Source organism: Gavialis gangeticus, unplaced genomic scaffold, assembly GCF_001723915.1.
Source record: "Gavialis gangeticus isolate Ggan-Ray unplaced genomic scaffold, GavGan_comp1, whole genome shotgun sequence".
NCBI lineage: Eukaryota > Metazoa > Chordata > Crocodylia > Gavialidae > Gavialis > Gavialis gangeticus.
In genome coordinates, this window is record NW_017729022.1 from 161,873,673 (window position 1) to 161,892,679 (window position 19,007).

The 19,007-nt window shown below is 39.7% G+C and overlaps 1 protein-coding gene across 1 annotated transcript in view; it reads left to right on the forward strand.

Moving 5' to 3' along the window:
• PPP2R5A (protein phosphatase 2 regulatory subunit B'alpha) overlaps positions 1-19,007 on the forward strand; it is a 192,112-nt gene that overhangs the window by 171,619 nt on the left and 1,486 nt on the right. The window contains exons 6-11 of the mRNA XM_019516430.1: positions 166-225; positions 2,426-2,534; positions 4,805-4,858; positions 14,519-14,638; positions 14,736-14,863; positions 18,337-18,438. Of these exons, the coding sequence (XP_019371975.1) occupies positions 166-225; positions 2,426-2,534; positions 4,805-4,858; positions 14,519-14,638; positions 14,736-14,863; positions 18,337-18,438 (573 nt within the window). The remainder of the gene's footprint in view (positions 1-165; positions 226-2,425; positions 2,535-4,804; positions 4,859-14,518; positions 14,639-14,735; positions 14,864-18,336; positions 18,439-19,007) is intronic.

Genomic DNA, 19,007 nt, shown 5'->3' on the forward strand with positions numbered 1-19,007 from the left:
TCCCCCCCCCCCCCCTTCATTCTGCCTCCCCAAAACAAAGTGCATGTCTTACTTTGGGGTGTGTATGCAAGAAAATATGGTTGTTTTGTTATTTTATATCTTATTTGTCTGTCTTAGTCCTGTCTTACCAGTATATTGACTTAAACTACATCTACTTTTTAATAGGTTTATATATGAAACAGAACACTTCAATGGTGTTGCTGAACTACTTGAGATATTAGGAAGGTAAGTTTTGTAATTTTCTGTTTTTGTATATTCCTATCTAGTTCTTCTTTTGAGAGTGGGGAGGAGAAAATTGTTCTTCTGCTTGTGAAGTGTGGTTACTGGCATGGAAGCACACTTTTTACTTTAAATTTTAGATGAACTACAAAGGATTTATTTTTAAATTGATCTTTTGACTTCTGAAGGAAAGAAGGTGGAAATGGGCTTTTTCATACTTTAAGCTTAGAAATATCATAAATAATGGTGGAGGGTTTTTTTCGCTTTGTTAAAGTATTAGTGTTGTGTCTTGGAGTATGCAGATGGTGATAGGTGTCACACCTAAATTGGAATAATGCTTTGATCTTTGGCAGATTTCTTTTTATGTAAAGTGTTTATCATTGAAGCATTATAGAGCAGTGTTGCTCATCCTTTTTTGCCTGGTGGTCTGGATGGGTGGTGCGTGGTCTGACCGCAAGCCAGATTTTGCCGGTGGTCCCAGGGTCCCATCCAGCCACACAGAAAGAGCTGGGGGGTATCCCAGCCCTGATCCAGCTGCGCAGGAGAAGGGGGCTTGCCCGGAATCCTCAGCCAAGGGTGGTGGGGAGCAGGCATGACCCTGCCCTGGTTCTGTCCCATGGGAGGAAGGGGAGGCATGGGGGGTGGGGTGGGTGCGGCCCAGCTCTGACGCACCATTTGGGTTTAGGAATTTGGCAGCAGAGGAAGATGGCAGTATTAATTGCCACTGGTTCCATTTCACCAAATTTTATGACCTGTGGGGAGTCCCATAGACCGAGTGCAATGGCTCCCATAGACCAGAGGTTGAGCATCTGTAGATTGTTCTGTAGAGCATCCCCCAACAGAACATTTAGACTAAGTCTTTTCTCCTTTTAATTGCTCAGCTATGTCAATATTTTTGCACTGGAATTTGTCCAGCATTTAGAATTTAGATCTAATCTAACCCAACAAGGTTTACCAACAAGTTTCCAGCAGCTCACATTAATAATTGTTAAAAACCGTGAGAGCTGTTGGGAGACGCAGCTTCAGCAGTGAGAACTATTTAATTGGATTTGCTGTTCAGTGGGTGCGTCTACACATGCAGTTAGTGCACATGAATAAATTCAAGTGGTGTGCCCAGGAGCAATGAACTCCGGAGCAACCAGCGCCGGACTTTATTCATGTACAGCATGTGGAGCCGGGTCAGAGTAGCCTTGTCTAGCAGGGGGCCTGGAGTGGTCAGTCTCCCAGCATGGGGCTGCTTCCCTTGGCTCCCATGTGCTACAGAGGGGCTGGCTGGGGCATGAGGGAGCTTCATTGTGGGGCTAGCCAGCAGGCAACCCCTGCACTGAAGCACCCTCATGCCCTAGCCAACCTGGGCAGCATCTGCACCTGCTGCGGAGTAAATTAGTTTACTGCAGCCTAATAACTGTGCACATGTCGATGCGAGATGTTTACTTTGTAGTGAATTAGTCAACTGTGCAGTAAACATCTTGTGTAGATGTGCTCAGTGTGTTTAATTAAAACCTTTACAAAAATTACTGGGTTTTTTTACAGGAATGTTGTCTACAGTATAAGGCTGCCAGTAATTTTAACACTGGGTGAACAGAGTCAATGAGTTTTGTTAAATTTTGCTGGTGTACACATACTGCTGTTTACTTAAGCTCGAAAGAGGACCTAAATATCTAAGGTGAAAATGAGCTGACCATTTCCCTCTAATCTTCATATAAAAAAAAAAAACCAAAATGCCAAATAAGCAATTTTTCACTATTTGTGAAGGATAACGGTATAACAATGGTATTTATCTTTTTGCAGGTCACCTTTAAACTATTTGAGTGATCAGTTTGTTCCTCTTTAATATGCCTTGCCAAATTCTATAGTTAAACTGCAAGATATTATTGAAGATTAGGGAGGGTTTTTTTGGTTTAAGGCAGGCGGGAAGCACCAACCTGATTTAAAGAGGGAGAAACGTATACATTTTACTGTAGAATTATGAAAAATCAGAGAATAACTGAACTTGCTTGCTGTGGAGGCTGGTAACTGAGGCGTGGCCTGTATTTTATGATAGGCTACAGGTAGAAGAGGAATTACTAATAGATGTATTTCTAAAGATAATTTTTATCTGTAACATAAAACTTTGAGCAGGGTCATTCTCAGTCTTCTAACTGAAAAAAAAATCAATTTTTTTTTCTTGAAAAGTGAAATAATTGGGTTTAATCATGTTTTTCAGTATTATCAATGGTTTTGCACTGCCATTGAAAGCAGAACACAAACAGTTCCTTATGAAGGTTCTGATTCCTATGCATACTGCTAAGGGATTAGCTTTGTTTCATGCACAGGTATGTTTTCAGAAACATTGTTGACTATAATGTATTTTCATATTAATCTTAAAATTCTTTCTATAGCTGGGGCAAAAGGTTGAGAGTTTAAATATTCTTTTACAATACTCATGTTAAAATTTTAAATGATTAAAAATGCTGTTTTAGTCCCTGACAAATCTAGATTGTTAATTCTGTCATAATTTTTAACACATTTTTATCAATGGAAGAGAAGAATAGTGTTTTAATGAACTGTCAACTTGAAACTGGAAATTTTTTGCCTGTTACAGCTTTGTCATAGATTAAAAACTATTTTAGCTCAGTGCTTTTGTTGTTTGTTCTTCACATAATATAAATTCAGTTTGCAAAAGAGTAGAAAGATCTTGTGTGTATGTTCCAGTACAATACAGAAAAAAAACCAGAAGCACTTTTTCTTTTCTGGGTTTAAACTGTTCACATAAAACCATTCCAATTGGTCTAGGAAATGCACATTACAAAACTTATTAAAAAGAGAAATAGGATAAAGCTGTTTGGATATCTTACAGATTATGTAGCTCTATAGAAAAAATGGAAGTCGATATTTAAAGCAGGAATTCTATCTCTTGTATATGAGAAATACTGCATAATTTTTCTAAATATACAGTACTTCAGCGCAGAATGAATATTCTGTAAAATTACAAATAAGTCCATTTAAGATGGCTCTTTTAGGCAGACTAGCCTGTGTTAGTACTTCTTGCTCAGACTGATCTTTACAGAGTAACATACTCTTTAATTTCCCTTGTAATTACCTTATTGCAACTTGGGGGTCTAGGCTACATCAGAAGAAATTGAGTTGTAGATAAGTTATTAACGATCATACCTAATTGTTATGATTATATAATTGTATAGCGGGGCAGGCAATTATTTCAGGCGGAGGGCTGCTTACTGAGTTTACTGCAGGCCATAGAGGGCCACATGACAGGCAGCCAGGGGCAGATAAATATTCATTTTCTAAATTTTTTAGGGGTCCTGCGGGCCAGATAGAATGGCCTGGCGGGCCGCATCTGGCCCGCGTGCCACATTTTGCCCACCCTTGTCTTATAGGCTGAGTCAGCTCAACAGTTCTTTGAACCATTAGGGCATCAGAGGTAACTTGAGCAGTAACCTTTCCTCTGTCACTACTTAGTATGCAAGAACTTTCTTGGTTATGTTGAGTTGGTGGTATATGAGACTGGACACATGTCAAGAGTTCTCATTGGAAGAGTGCTAGTTCAAACTATCACTGTTCTTTATTAATTCTATGATTGCATGCTGTCTTGGGCATCAGTACCAGAAAGGCTCCCTGGGGCACCTGATGCCTCATCTGTACCTTCATTCATTCATAAAATGTGGTGACAATTGAACTTGCAATCCATCACACCTTTACAACATAACCTTCTACAGTGATAAATTGTTTGCAGGTTAAGGAGCAGATTCAGCAGTACATTTGGTTTGCTTTATGGTGCTTTGAAGGTGCAAAGCACCTGTAAATGTAATTAACTACCTAGTGTGCTCTGGTTGCTGTATGTTGCCCTTATTTACTGCTGAATCTACTCATCAGGTTAAAAATTAAGTTTAATAGTACAGATAACTAAACACTGAGAATTTCATTTGGTAATACCCTATTTGGGTTTGTTGTTTTATGCATGTGGTCTGTAACTTTTAAAAGCTCAGGAACTTATTAGCTGAAAAAGTACATTAAGAGTGCATGTATCAGTGGCTTAAGACTGTTTAAAAATAATAAAGATGCACTTAACACATGAGCAAGTACTATAAGCCCAAACAATTCAGTATTAAGTTTTATACGTAAAAGAAATCCAAATGTGAAGTCTAGAAATGCATATGTAAGACACCCAGGCAACCTTAGTTGTCCTGCAGTTCATTATGAAATATGGGGGAGAAAATCTCTAATCTTAGTTTAATCCAATCTAGGTTTGTATGGTTTCAAAACTGGATGGAGTTCTTCCAGTATATTAACTGAAAAACCTGAACATATAACCCAAACTACTACAGTGCATGTACATAAAAAATTACAGAAAGGTGAGCGAGTGTAAACTTGCAGCGTCTTCTGTTCCATAGCAACTGTCTACGTACATGCTCTTACCCTTTGATAGATGGGACATTAACTTATCTTTCACTGAAGACAGGGTAAACTACCTCACATTTGCAGCAAGGTGGGAGCATTTTGAATATTCATCAGTTTACAGCCCCCGTTGTTTAAACAGGCAGTGTCAGTTTAAAATACTTAAATAACAATTTTACTTGCATTTTAGCTGGCCTATTGTGTTGTACAATTCCTGGAGAAAGAAACAACATTAACAGAACCAGTAAGTGTTTTTCTATCTCATATTTTATTTTGTAATATTAATCTAAACTGAAGTATTTCAGTTAAACTTTCATAAATTAGAAATAGCTAAACCGCTGAGATTGTGACGGGGAGAAAATCTCCTTTCTTTCTCTCTCTCTCTCTCTCTCTCTCTCCTCTCTCTTGCTCTCTTTCTTTTGCTCACTCTCGCTTGCTTGCTTGCTCTCTCGTTCACTTGCTCGCTCACTCTTTCTCACTTGCTCTTTCTCGCTGTCTTGTTCCCTCGCTCGCATGCGCTCTTTCTCACTCGCTCTTTTGCTCTCTTATTGAAATTTCTATACAGACAGAAATTTCAGTAGTATGACATTTATGTTGTGCCCCAGTTGGCAGTAGAATGAAAAGTTCAGAAACAATTTTACTGAAGTATGGATGCTTTATTTTGACAAAGCAAAATGTGTTAGCACTCCAAATTCAAAATGTTTTATTTCCCTGCTTTTTTATATTTATTTGTGTTTTCATAGCTGCTGCAAAGCTTCCTGAGAAAAGTCATTCATGTGTCATAGTCCCCTTCCCTACTGCACCCTCCCATTCTCTTCCTTGAGCCTGGGCAGTCTACATCTCTGTAATGAAGCATAGTAGTACTTCAGCTAGAGAAGAAACTGCAATGTATCAGAGGAGATACAGTCTGACCAGGCCTGCGGAAGAGAATACTGACACGAGGTATTGCCAAATATTGTAACAACATATATTATTGTTGAACCAACCAAAATGTAATTTTGTTCAGGGTATTTCAGCCCAAAAGGAAATACTTCATCTCCATTTTCCTGATATAAAATAGTAGTAGCACTTGCCTCCAGAAAACTTCAGTGGTGCAGAAACTATGGTTTTGACAATTTTCTGACTAACTCTCTTTGCAGTATAGGTTTGTTTTAAATGACTCAACAAAAATGTTGGTTTTCAAATTAGAAGGAAAATGAAATTGGTATTATTTAGACAATAATGCTGAAATGTGTGCAGCATTTGCACAACGTTACCTTAAAAAGTAAAAGATGTAGCAAATAACAAAGTCCGAGCTTCTTGGTATGTAGGGAACGATGCTCAGAGAGTTCATGACTCAAAATTCAAATTTAAAACAATAATAATAGTCTGATCTCTGTAGCTGAAGAAAACCTGAACAAGATGCAGTTCAGTGCTGTGTTTTCTTCCTAAGTAGGGTTTATATTTCTTAGTTACTGTCTTAGGCTGTGTAAATTGCTTAATTGGATTAAATCTAGATTTTAAAAGTTACTTAAAAATCAACTTTATTTCATAGTTTCATACCTTCTAGGGTCAGAAGGGACCTGAGTAGATCATCTAGTCCGACGCCCTGCCATGGCAGGAAAGAGTACTGGGGTCAAACGACCCCAGCAAGGTGTACATCTAGCCTCCTCTTAAAGACCTCCAGGGTAGGAGCCAGCACCATTTCTCTTGGAAGTTGGTTCCAGATCCTAGCCGCCCTGACCGTGAAGTAGCGCCTCCTGATATCTAGCCTAAATCTGCCCTCTGCCAGCTTGTGACCATTACTCCTGGTCACTCCTGGTAGTGCTCGGGGGAACAGGGACTTCCCCAGTGCCTGCTGGTCCCCCCTGACTAGTTTGTAACAGGCCACTAGATCCCCCCTCAGCCTTCTCTTTTGGAGGCTGAACAGGTTCAAGTCCCGTAGCCTCTCCTCATAAGCCCTGCCCTGCTGCTCCCTGATCATGCAAGTGGCCCTCCTCTGGACCCTCTCCATGTTGTCCACATCCCTCTTGAAGTGCGGCGCCCAGAACTGGACGCAGTACTCCGGCTGCGGCCTGACCAGTGCCGCATAGAGGGGGAGTACCACCTCCTTGGACCTGCTTGAGATGCATCTGTGGATGCATGACAAGGTACGGTTGGCTGACTATTTAACTGACTATTTTAGCAGGTGTACACAACAGTGTCCTACAATCACAAACTGCCTCCCTGAGTAAAAAGAAAAAGTTCCAGCTTCCCATTAGATCTTCCAGCTTAGTCTTTGATGACTTTTATGTTATGGTTGTACATAGTCAAAACAAAGAACTTTGTATCATAAATTGAATGTGGGGACAGCTTAATATGAATATAAATTTGCTGTGCTTATTGTATTTTCTGAAATTACATATGAAAGTAAAACTTTTTAAATTAAGCTGCAGTAAAATTTCAAGATTGCTTCTAACACATTACGGAATGTAGTGACTTTGTCCCAAACTTAGGTCCAGGTTTACACAGAGTATTATGTTTGATATAATGGGGGATCCACCACACCGGGGAGCTAAATTTTCTCACCAGATTCCCTAAATCCTGCTTTTATTTTAACTTCTTCAGTGTCCATGAAATACCCCATGAAATTCCCATCCTTTTCAGTATTTTAAAAAACATATAATTAAGGGGCCTCATTCAAAATATTTAGACATTCTTGGTAGATTTTTATTTTGTAGGTTGCCTGTGTCTGTGGCTAGGCTCCAACTGGGGCAGCTTAGAATCCATCCCGTTTGTACAGGGAAGGGAGAGTTTGCAAATGGCTTCATCTCTGGCTTCTCAAGCTTTTACTATTTTCCCAGGTTCCACCAACCTAGCCTTTACTGCTGGTTTTCCTCAGTGCCTGGCTGCAGGCTGGACTTCGGTCCTGGGTCCCCTGGGTCCCCAAATTGCTACGGTCATGCTCCAGGGAACGTGCTCAGAGAACATGTACAGCAAATTAACTGATTCCTCTTTTAAAAGCGGAAGCTTTAAAGGAAAGAGTGTTTGTGTGGTGGGGATGGACCCAATGATCTGTAAGGTCCCTTCCAGTCCCTAAGAACTATGAAATTACGAAAGCATATCCCATTAAGGCAAGGAGATTGAAAACAAAGGTACTTGGCTTCAAGAAAATGTCAAATTCAGTGGCAAAAGGTGGAATTCCATGGCCTCTTGAAAAAATATTAAGTGTATGGCCAGACAAATCCATAAGGCTCTGAGATGAATCAAGCAGGTTTTTTGTTTGTTTTTACCTTGGAGAGAGATGCTTTGGAAGGTCAGGGAAAGAACATTGGATTGCACATTTCTGACCCCTAGGGCATTGTGATTTTTTGGGGGGTTTTTTTAGAGCTGAAATGCTGAAACACAGTTCTGCAGCAGGTGGATTCTCCAGCTGTGTGAGCACAGGGTCTTGCATATAGCTGACAGAATTGTGCCACAGCTAAAAGGTGGGGTGGGGGGAGGACTAATTCAGGGACACATGTCAGAAAGGCAAATACATGCTAAAGGTTACATTTGTACATAGTAAATGACGAAGCACAAGAACTCTGGCTTATATCTTGCATTACTACTTTCAATGAATGTCACCCACTATCAGATGTTGTGCTTCTGCCCAACATAGGGTAGAATTTAGCTCTGTGTTTGAGGCCTAGTTAAAGTTCTAGGGAAGATGAATGGGTTCAAACAGCATTCAGCCCATCTAGCAAGAATAAATTGTAGTAAAAACATTTTGCTTCATAAATAAGCAAATGAGATTGTAACTGTATGTGGGACATATTAAGCAAGGTTTCATTTTGCTTACTTGTTTTATACGATGAAACTGCACTTTAAACTGAAATTGTTCATATGTCCTTTCCCAAAGCACTATCACTATTTTAATAGTCTATGCTTAAAAGTATTGTGTCATTCAGAAGTTGCTTATAAGAATATATAATTACATAATGCAAGCTATTTTGGGGAAAGGAAGAACTTTTTTAATACTATTGTGCAAAGCACTGCTGAAACACCATCTGGGATACTATGTACAGCTTTGGTCCTGTGTTCAGGAAGGATGAATTCAAACTAGAGTATTGAAACTAGGGGCAGAGAAGGGCCATTAGGCTCGCATTCCTCTTATGATTCTGTCTTACAAGAAGAAACTGAAAGAGCTTGGCTTATTTAGCATAGCAAAGTGAAAGCTTGGTGGGGACCTGACTGCTTTTTGTCCGTACATCAGGATAAGTAAATACTAAGGAAGAAAAACAACTAGAGGATAATTTTTGTACAAGAACCAAAGAGGTTCTTGTACAAAAATATTGGCCACAAATAAATTTAGGTTGCAAACTGGAAGTTGTCTAACGTCAGAGGAATGAGGTCCTAGAAGAGGCTATGGGCAGCAGTAGTGGGAGCAAAATCGCAATGCATTTGGGTATGTATGAATGGGTTGAATGGGTTGGTTCTGTTGACTTCCATGAGGGTTTCATGTTGGTTAAGTTTTTTATGTGTAGGTACATCCTGGCAGGATCAGCATGAAAAGTAACTATGGTCACCGCTTAGGCTAAGTACAGACAGTCAGAAAGCCCCAGGCTGAATCAATTCAATCTTTGCAGGTTTCTCTAAACTGCATAGATTGAACCAATAAGCAAGTAAATGGACACTCACTTCTGAAACTAGAAAGGCTCATACCAGTAGCCAGAGGGCAAAAGAACATGTCTCCCACCCTGCCAAACATTGCCAAAGGCACCTGAATGCAGCTGAGCAGAGCTTATCCTTGATTAGCTGCCCAGCACATGCCCCTTGCAATCCCTCCCCCCCACCCCACCCCGGGGGGAACAGTCCCTCCTGCTGGGTAGGGGAGAAGGGAGGAAAGCCCCACTACAGGCTACTTCCCCCCACGCCAGGCAAATTCTGGCTTGGGGGGGGTTTCCCCCACCCCCCCTCCTCAGCCAGCCCTAAGGCTGAGGAGGGGACGTGGCTGGGGGAATTGACCAGTTCTGGGCAGATGGAGGGAGGGAAGAAAGCCCTGCTTTGGGTCTGGTGCCAGGAGTGGGGTGGAAGTTTCCCCCATGCCCTCTCCTGAGCTGGCTGGAGGAGGAAGTAGAGGGGTGGGGCAGGCCCTTCTCCCCGGAACAGACAGCATAGCCCAGAGCTGCAAAGCATCTGGGGATGCTGGGGGTGTGTGAGTTAACTTGAACCAGGAAGGGATCTGGGACAGAGGTTCCATGAACTGGTTTGACCTAAATCAGTGAAGTCTGATACTGCATCCAACCAAGTTTATCTTAAACCAGTTTGGGCTATTTTGAAAGTGGTTTAAATGTGCTGAATTTCTGTTCTGTTACAGGTTTAAACCAGTTTCTGATCAGTTAAATCAGTTTGTGTAACTTCTATCCCTACAGTACAATCACAGCATGGAAAGAATAGTAATTATACAGATCATAGAAAAATAAAACATTAAGAAATGTAAGACCTCCAAACACAGAAAATGCAAGTGTTAAGGTTTGACAGCGAAACAGAACCCAATTTATATTTTATCAGCCTTATTAGATCAACTGATGCAGTAGAATGGCTGTCTTTATATCTTGTTGTATCTTGCTTTTTTTTTTTTTAAGTGTGGACTGACACTTAGGGTCAGTTTAGAGGACATTCAGTCTGAGCTGTTAGTGTGCCTCAGGTCAATCCTGACATTTGCAGAGCTGACAAGTGGAGTTTGTTACTGAGCCCTACTAAGCACTGTAGCCTTGAAATTTATAGAAGTCTTGTTTCTGTGAGAATCAGACCAGACATGCAATTCCTGTAAGTAACAGGAATCAACCAACAAGTATATAATGCTGTAAGTGAATTCCACTCTGCATGAAGCCTTATGACCAAAAGAGGTAGTAAGATTAGAGTACCAATTTGTGTGAAGATTTTGTCTAGTGTGAGCAAATAGCCAGTAGCTTGTATGTTAGGGTTTAGTGTCTCTTGATGAAAACAACACTTTTTAAATATGTAGGACATGCTAAAAACCTGCTCCTTGTTGTTATGGCATCATGTTTTTTTATGGAAGGTAATATTCCCTTAGGCCACACTTGTAATATTAGTCCTTGGTAAAGACATAATTACCTATTCAAGTTGAGACAGAAATGTCAAAGATAATAATGACAATTAACATTAAAGTATATGCAATGCTTTCACTAAAAGAAATGATGGAAGCTTCTAAAATTTTAATTCATCCTCAGTTTCATGCACTTGAGAACCTGATGTTAATCAGCCCATGTTCCAGGTAGAGGTATATAGCTGCTTCTTGGTATTCCTTTATATCATTTTTTGTCAAACATGAATTGTCTGACAATTTTTTGCTCAGGATGTTTAGTGGACAGAACAGGAAATCAGAATAATGAGTCGTCATACATTTGTTTGGGATTTTTGATTTAGAAATTTAAAAAAATCTAAATATCGCATATTCTAACAGTCCATAACCAAGTCAGTGAATGTTAAGCTAAGTAACAGAACATAATTAATGACTTGAAATTGTTTATTTACATAAAGAGATTTAAAATTGTAAAGCCAGGGAAACTAGCACAGTTATTTTAAATAAAGCTGAATCTACTACCTCTGCTTGTGAGGGTGGAAATAAAAAATTAGTAAAGGAAAATATACAATTAATCTCAGTGACATTTAGGGGTTCATGTTCCTTCTTTTTTCCATACTGTAGTACATGTCTTGATCCCTACATTTGGAACCTCAAAATCGTCAGAAAGGGAGTGCCGTTTGCACGTTACAGATAGCTACAGACTGCTTCAGGCTGCAAGGGTGACAGCTCTATTTGATTTGGCTGAGACTTCATTTCTTTACCAAGGGTTTAGCGGCAATGATTGTATTAAGTTGCTCCAGTGTTCCCTTGTTGAGATGGCTCACTTATTAAAGTTTGATATCCACAAGGGATTTGTTCTTCTCTGCATATAACTTGCTTCCTTTTCGTGTATCTGAGCTTGGGACTTTCCTGGTTGAATTTCGAAAATAAAGATGTACAGATGCTCATGGCAACATCCAAAAAAGGACTTAGATGCCTGGCCCTATGAACAGAATCAGAAACCTAAAATTAGGTACTAGGACACTTGAAAAGGGCAGTACAAAAAAAAAAAAGTTTTGTGATCAGCCTTTGAAATAAGTCTCCCTATGAGGTTCAGTGATTTTTATTTCACACTGTCACTCAGTTTTTGCTTTTTCCTAAAATTCATAATGCACTTGGAGACTTATGCTCCCTGCAGCAGACAAGATAACAAGAGAGGCAAGCAATTTCAAACAAAGCCTTTTCACAAAATCTCCAAATTGCCTGTCAGTCTTGACAAAACAACATAGAGAATCAACCTTTGTTCAAAATAGATTAGTCATTCTTTTTATTCACTCTTACTGTAATAAACAGTGTGTGACTGGACCAGAAAATGGGAGGACTTTTTCTTGAAGTCAGAATCTACAGCGTGCCTGAAAAATGCCTCTATGTCTAAAATATGTAAAGCTCCTACGTTAAACCTCAAATTACCCTTTAGTCAGCATTCATTTTTTGAGTTAAATGCCAACCAGGTGTTTGTTTCTAGAGCAGTTCTTCATTCTTAAATGTTTCCATTTTCAGGGAGTAGTAATTTCTAGTTGTCCCCAAGGGTCCTTACCAGTTTCGTAGAAGGTCGTTTCCAATGGAGTTTTCTGAATCTTTTCCTAGTTTTCAGTGTTTTGGCACCTAAAATAACAGGAAGGAATAGAAGGTAGTTGGGACAGTGGTTCCTTTACATAGACTTGTTTCAGTTTGGACCTGTGGAAGCAGCTGTGCATAGACCAAAAGACAGTGATTTTTAGAGGATCTCTTGGGCTTGAGATGCTGAGAGGCAAATATTAGAAGTATTATTCTCCAGAGAGAATATGTTCTGAGAAATTAGGTACAGGTTAATAATCATGGGAACACCATCTCAGTTAGTACATCCACTAGTGGGGCTTTAGGAAACCTTAACTGTATGGATGTACTAAAAACTTGAAGCAGTAAAAATTTGTGAGCAAAGCTATTGAGGTATTCTAAACACCAGGCAAAATACTGTATTTTCTCTCATACAACAAACCCTGGACTAAGATATGCACCTTATTTTTGAAACGCAGAATCAAGGGGGAAAAGATCTTTTCTTGTCGTGAGGGAGTGAGTAGCAGCAGCTAGGGGGCTGAGCCTGCTCACAGTTCTGCTCCCCACGGATCATAGGCAGATTTTACTTGTATTTTTGCCCAGCGAACAGCAGAAACTGCGTACTGTATGCGAGACAACGTGATACATGTCAAATGACACAACAGTATTTGCTTACTAAACCAGCCACACTTTCAACCCACCCTTGAACTACAGGTTTGAATAAGAAAATTATGTTATTTTAATATTAAAAAATCTAGTTCAGTACATAATAGAAACTTGCTCTGGTTTAACTTGTTTTTAATTTTATGTTTGTAATATAGGTTATCAGAGGATTGCTCAAATTTTGGCCAAAAACTTGCAGTCAGAAAGAGGTTGGTTTTGTTACTTGTGTGTTAACAAATCATTCTCCTGTACTGATATAAAACGTAGTGCTGCAGGTTCAAGTGCTTTACCCCAGGTGCTTTTTCTGGGATCTTGGAGGATTCTTTCTGGTTCTGGAGGATTTCTCAGGGCACTGGTACACCGTGTGCAAATTGTGCATATGTAGTTACTACTTTGTGTTAAATTTGACAGTGTTGTTAATTGGTAAAAAGTTATTGTATATGTTTATCAGTACAGAATTCTAGGATACATACTATCATTTGGAGCAGTATTTTGTTTAAGTCTTGTTTACATGGAAGGCATCATGACTCTTTTTCCTAAGGAAATATGAAAGCTTAATAAAAATACTTTATTGGTTAGGATAAATGCAGTCCATCTGCACTGTGCTGACTTTGAACACTGAAAGTTGATAAAGTTTTAGTCAGTGGCTGAAACTTTAAATAAAATATATGTCACTATTAACAAAAATTCTACTTAGTATTTTTTGTATAGTACAATAGTATATATAATTCTTAAAATGTACTTATTTCATATGCTGAAATTACTTAGAAAATGGTCTTGTAAAATCCACTTCTGTGATTTGACTATATCCCATGTTATTAAATGTAAGCTAACTGGGAGTTTGGTAGCTTCATTTGCCAGCAAACCCTTCTATAAAAGTGTTATTCTTTAAGACTTCTGTAATGTCAGCCACCTTGGATTTTCTTGTACCATCTGTATGTTATAGTCAAGGCAATTTAAAACTGAAATGAAGCATTTGTAGTTTGAGAGGTTACTGTAGAGGGTATCTCAGACAAAGAGAATTCAGAATGATCCTTTGAGGCCCCTTCTGAAGAAATGTAAAATATGCTGGATTTATTTTTTTAACCTTCAAAACACGATTATAAAATAATGACTTTAAAGTTTTAAAAGCAGCTATTCAGAAGAGGAAATCCAAGATGGTTGCTGTATTCCTGGCAACTAAAACATTAAGTAACACCCCTTTCCAAAAGTGTAAGCTAAGAAAAATTACAAATTGAAATAAAATACCTTCTGGAAATGTAATAATGTACCACAGTCTTTGCAACATGCTTGACTTTGGGTACATTGCTTTAGTACTTTTTTCAGTTGGCATCCTCAGTCTAGCCATACTATAAACCAGTGGTTCCCAACCTTTTTTTCCCCATGACCCGCTGCTAGGAGCGGAGTGCAGCAGCAGCAGCTCGGGGCAGGGGTGGGGGAGCTGCTGGCACACGGCACAGCATAGCTTATCTTTTGTGTGTGGTGCCGCCTGCATTGCCTGCACAATCCTCATTTGGGTCGCGACCTGGGGTTGGGAACTGCTGCTATAGATGCAAAAAAATTCTATGGTTCTTCTAAATTATATATATAAATATAAAAGCCTTTCTTTATAAACAGGTAATGTTTTTAGGTGAAATTGAAGAAATCTTAGATGTAATAGAACCAACCCAGTTCAAAAAAATAGAAGAGCCTCTATTTAAACAGATATCCAAGTGCGTGTCAAGTTCACATTTTCAGGTATGAAATGGCATTTTTAGTAGTATTGCAAATGTGATGTTTAAGTTAGCTAGTACTAGCTGATTTTGTGGTTCTGATTCTGAAATGTGTATTTCAGGTTGCAGAAAGGGCTTTGTACTTCTGGAATAATGAGTACATTCTTAGTCTGATTGAGGAGAACATTGACAAAATTCTACCAATTATGTTTGGTAGTTTATACAAGATCTCCAAAGAACACTGGAATCCGTATGTACAGCTATTTAATTATTTATTTATTAGTATTATCAGTAATGAATTCCCATTAATTTACTTTTGTTTCTTGGGCTTGGTTCCTGCAGCCCTTTGCAGACAGGCTTAAATTAACTTAGGTAAAAAATATAACTGATCTAGATCCTCTTCTACCTCTACCTCTTATACACTTTCCTTATCTTTCACACAAATAAGTAGCCAGTTGTAGTAGGAACATGCCTTGCAGTTATTTGAATGAAGGAAATGGATTTGCTTCATAGCTACATTATGCTGCAGCTGTCTTGGACTCATTTATTAGGAATTGAAATTGGCTGGGTAAAATATCTAAGGATGGTGTTGTGGTTTCTAAATCCATCTGCTCTTCCAGATCTGTTTAAAAAATTAGCTAGCAATAGACTTGTAGGAAGGTTGCAATGTCGTACTGCATCAGAATCCAAATAAAGTACCATGAGCCACAGTACTGTAGCAACATCTATATCAATAAATGTATCCTTGTCCAACAAATTAGGGAAGAAAAAGATTAAGCAATAAAAAAATGCACATCACATGGTGCCCACCATCCATGGTACAAAAGGTTAAAATGACTGTTGAATGTGCATGAACTCAAATGGTAAATCATGATTCCTATTGTGTGAAAAATCCCCAAGATAAGGTGGTGTATGTTTTTCAGTGACTAAAGTTTTAGAATGAAAAGATTATATATTCCCTGATCTAGAAATAATATTTATTCAGTGTTTCCATGTTTTTAAGTATCTTATTATGAAGATTTACTAAAAACGCACTTTGATCATTGCACAAGTAGGAAGCTGATCTGCTTGTCACTTTTATATACTGTATATACCCAAATCCACGACAACTTCAAATTTAAGGTGACCCCTCCCTCCCCTGCAGTATTTTGATTCTTTACATGGAGAATGCATAGATTTTTTTATAACCTTCCATGTAAAGAATCTAATTATTGGAGCGTCATCTTAAATTTGTTCCCCCTACCACAGCAACAGCAAGGGGGCTGGTGGCAAGGGAGTTGAGCAGGCATGCCCTGTTTGTCACTTCCCAAAGGTGGACAATGGATAGACGCAGGAAAAACTTGTCATATCTTTAATGTCTTTCCTTTCCAAATTTTTATTTTTTTTTTTACTTTAAAATGATTTTAAGTGCCAAGTGAATGGCACTCTACAGTCGAACACAAGATTCTTCCCCAGAATGTACAGTCCAAATTGGAACATGCCTTCTTGACTATGGAGGGGAACACTATGATAAGTGTTACAACAACAGGATCATCTAGGGTGTTTATACACATGCTTTGTGGCAGAGGAGGGCGGTGCTTTATTTTAGTGCAGCTCCAAGAACTGTTCTAATTAAAGTGTCTGGAGCATCACGTGTATAGGGCATCCCTGTGCTGAAAAACGGTGCTGGGGGCACTTTAACTAAAGCATGTCAGACAAGCTTTAGTTAAAGTGCCCCCACCACCATTTTTCAGCATGGGGACGCTGATGCATGTAATGCTGGAGTCTGCTGGAGCGCGGTAATTACCACGCCCTTGTATAGGTGCCTAGATTGGCAGTCTACAACTTGTGGTTCACAATCAACATGTTGCCCATGAGACCATCTGGCATTTGTAGCCACAGAAAACTGCTTTTTACAGTTGCATGTTCCTTCAGGTTCATAAGAAGAATAAGGTATAATGTTGAGCTGCTGAGTGTGGTTACCCCTGGGCCAGCAAGGCTTGAAGGGATTGCTGAGTCAGATGGTTAGATCTAATACATTCACCCTGGAGGCCCTAAGTCTCCAACTTTTCTATAGCTTGATTTAATTCTACTCAGAAAATAACTAGTAGTTTATTTGGAGGAGTGGTAACTTCACTTTCAGGTGTAATGCCTAGAGTTAATTTTTTAGGAGGAAGTTAAAGGTAAAGTCTTAATATATCAGAATACCATGCTTGATTAAGAGCACTTTTAACCTAGAGGAATATACAGGTTTCCCTCACTAAATGCTGGGGTTAGGTTGCTGAAATTTCCCATAGTTGGCAAAACTGTGGTTGGCAAGACAAAAGGCGTATGGGGAAAATGGCAGGTGGCGGCCTGATGCGTGGCCACAGAAAACTGTGGTTACTCAAAAATGTATACTGTGGTAGCCAAAATGGTATATAGAATATTAAGCATGGATACTCAAAACTGTGGTTGGCGAGGGAAACCTGTAATTCAAACTTGGAATACAACAGACACGTAAGAAAATGCTTTACAGGTTTTTCAGGCTTGTGTTGATGTGGGCTATGTTGACCCAGTTCATAGAACAGTAGAAAATGAGGGTTGGAAGGGACCTCGGGATGCCATCTAGTCCAATCCCTTGCTCAAAGCAGGGCCATCTCCACCTAGGTCATTCTAGACAAGGCTTTGTCAATCTAGGCCTTAAAAACCTCCCAAGGATGGGGATGCCACCACCTCTCTTGGTAGCCTGTTCCAGTGCTTCACCACCCTCTTAGTGAGAGAGTTTTTCCTAATACCCAACTTAAACCTTGGTTGCTGCAACCTGAAACCATTGCACCTTGTTCTGTCATCTTCCACCACTGAGAACAGCCTGGCTCCATCCTCTTTGCAACCCCCCTTCAAGTAGTTGAAGGCTGCTATCAAATCCCCCCTCAGTCTTCTGTTCTGCAGACTAAGTAAGCCCAGTTCCCTCAGCCTGTCCTCAGAAGACATGTGCCCCAGACCCCTGAACCATTTTTGTTGCCCTCCGCTGGACTCTCTGACTTGCCCACATCCTTTCTATAGTGGGGACCCAAAACTGGACACAGTACTCTAGATGTGGCCTCATCTGTGCAGAATAGAGCAGAATAATTACATCCCTTGGTGTGCTGGCAACACTCCTACTAAGCAGCCCAGTGTGCTGTTAGCCTTCTTGACAACAATGGCACACTGCCCACCTGCAGTACTCTGTGCCCTGCCCACGGTATTCTGGGCCGGTGTCCATGGAGACCCTGTCCATGTGCTTACTCTGTTTGACACCCGTGGACCTGTCTAATCACCTACCACTAAGGGAGTTTTGGCGAGCTGTTGCGGGCGGGTGGGGGGGGGGCTGATCCAGCTCAAAACAGCTCAGCAAAACTCCTGAATGGCCTCCCAGCCAAAATAATTTCCTGCCCATGCTTTAATCAGATCTGAATGTTTTGCTACCTCATGGCATATAAACATTTAAAAAATCACTTGCTGTGATTGGGGCATATGAAGTCTTCCTTTTTTATTAACTTTATAAATGAAGGCCAGGAGTCCATGTATTCCATTTCTATTTAAAGAATCGTTTATGCATAGGAGAAACCAGACTAAACACCATTTGCTTTTAAATCTCATTAGAGTTATAACACAGCCTCAAATACAGTAAGACTGGAACCCAGTATCAAGGTCAGACACTTAACACGTGCTAGGAAACAACTATCATCTCCAGTAATTTGCAGCGTTTTCCTTTTGTTATAGGACCATTGTAGCGCTGGTGTATAATGTGCTGAAAACGTTGATGGAAATGAATGGCAAGCTATTTGATGAACTTACAAGCACATACAAAGCAGAAAGGCAAAGGTATTCAACTTAGTTTAAGTGCATGTATTCAGAACGTTTGGAATGCCATCTGTAAAAATAAATACACACATACATACATAAAATAGTGAGCAGCGTATGTGCTGGTGCATTGGAAGCTTTATGATGAAACACTTCTTTAGTAGACTTGCAGTCAAACTGATTTATTAAAGATTTGGAATATTTTTAAAGTAGCTTGAGAGCTGGGGAATGGGCGTGACTATATTTATTTGAAAGGTATGTGGAGAGATAAGATTGTCAGAGAATTGGTAAAGCAATGCTTTGCATACTCCATTGTCAGATACTCAGTCTCATGACCCTTCTGCATTCATGAATTTGATTTCCCCCTATTCCTTCCCCCCCTCCCGTTTCTAGATTTCTCACTTTGACTTTTTTTTTTTGCTAAAAACAAAGAAAATTTAGAATGCGTTTTTCTAGAAATACATTTCCTCAAATGAGCCAGCCTTTCTAAGCAGCTGATGCCACACTTGTCATTCAGTACCAAGAGGCTGGACCATCTGTATTCAGCATTGGAAAAATACTGCCCCAGTCTCACCTCCGCCCCGCCCCGC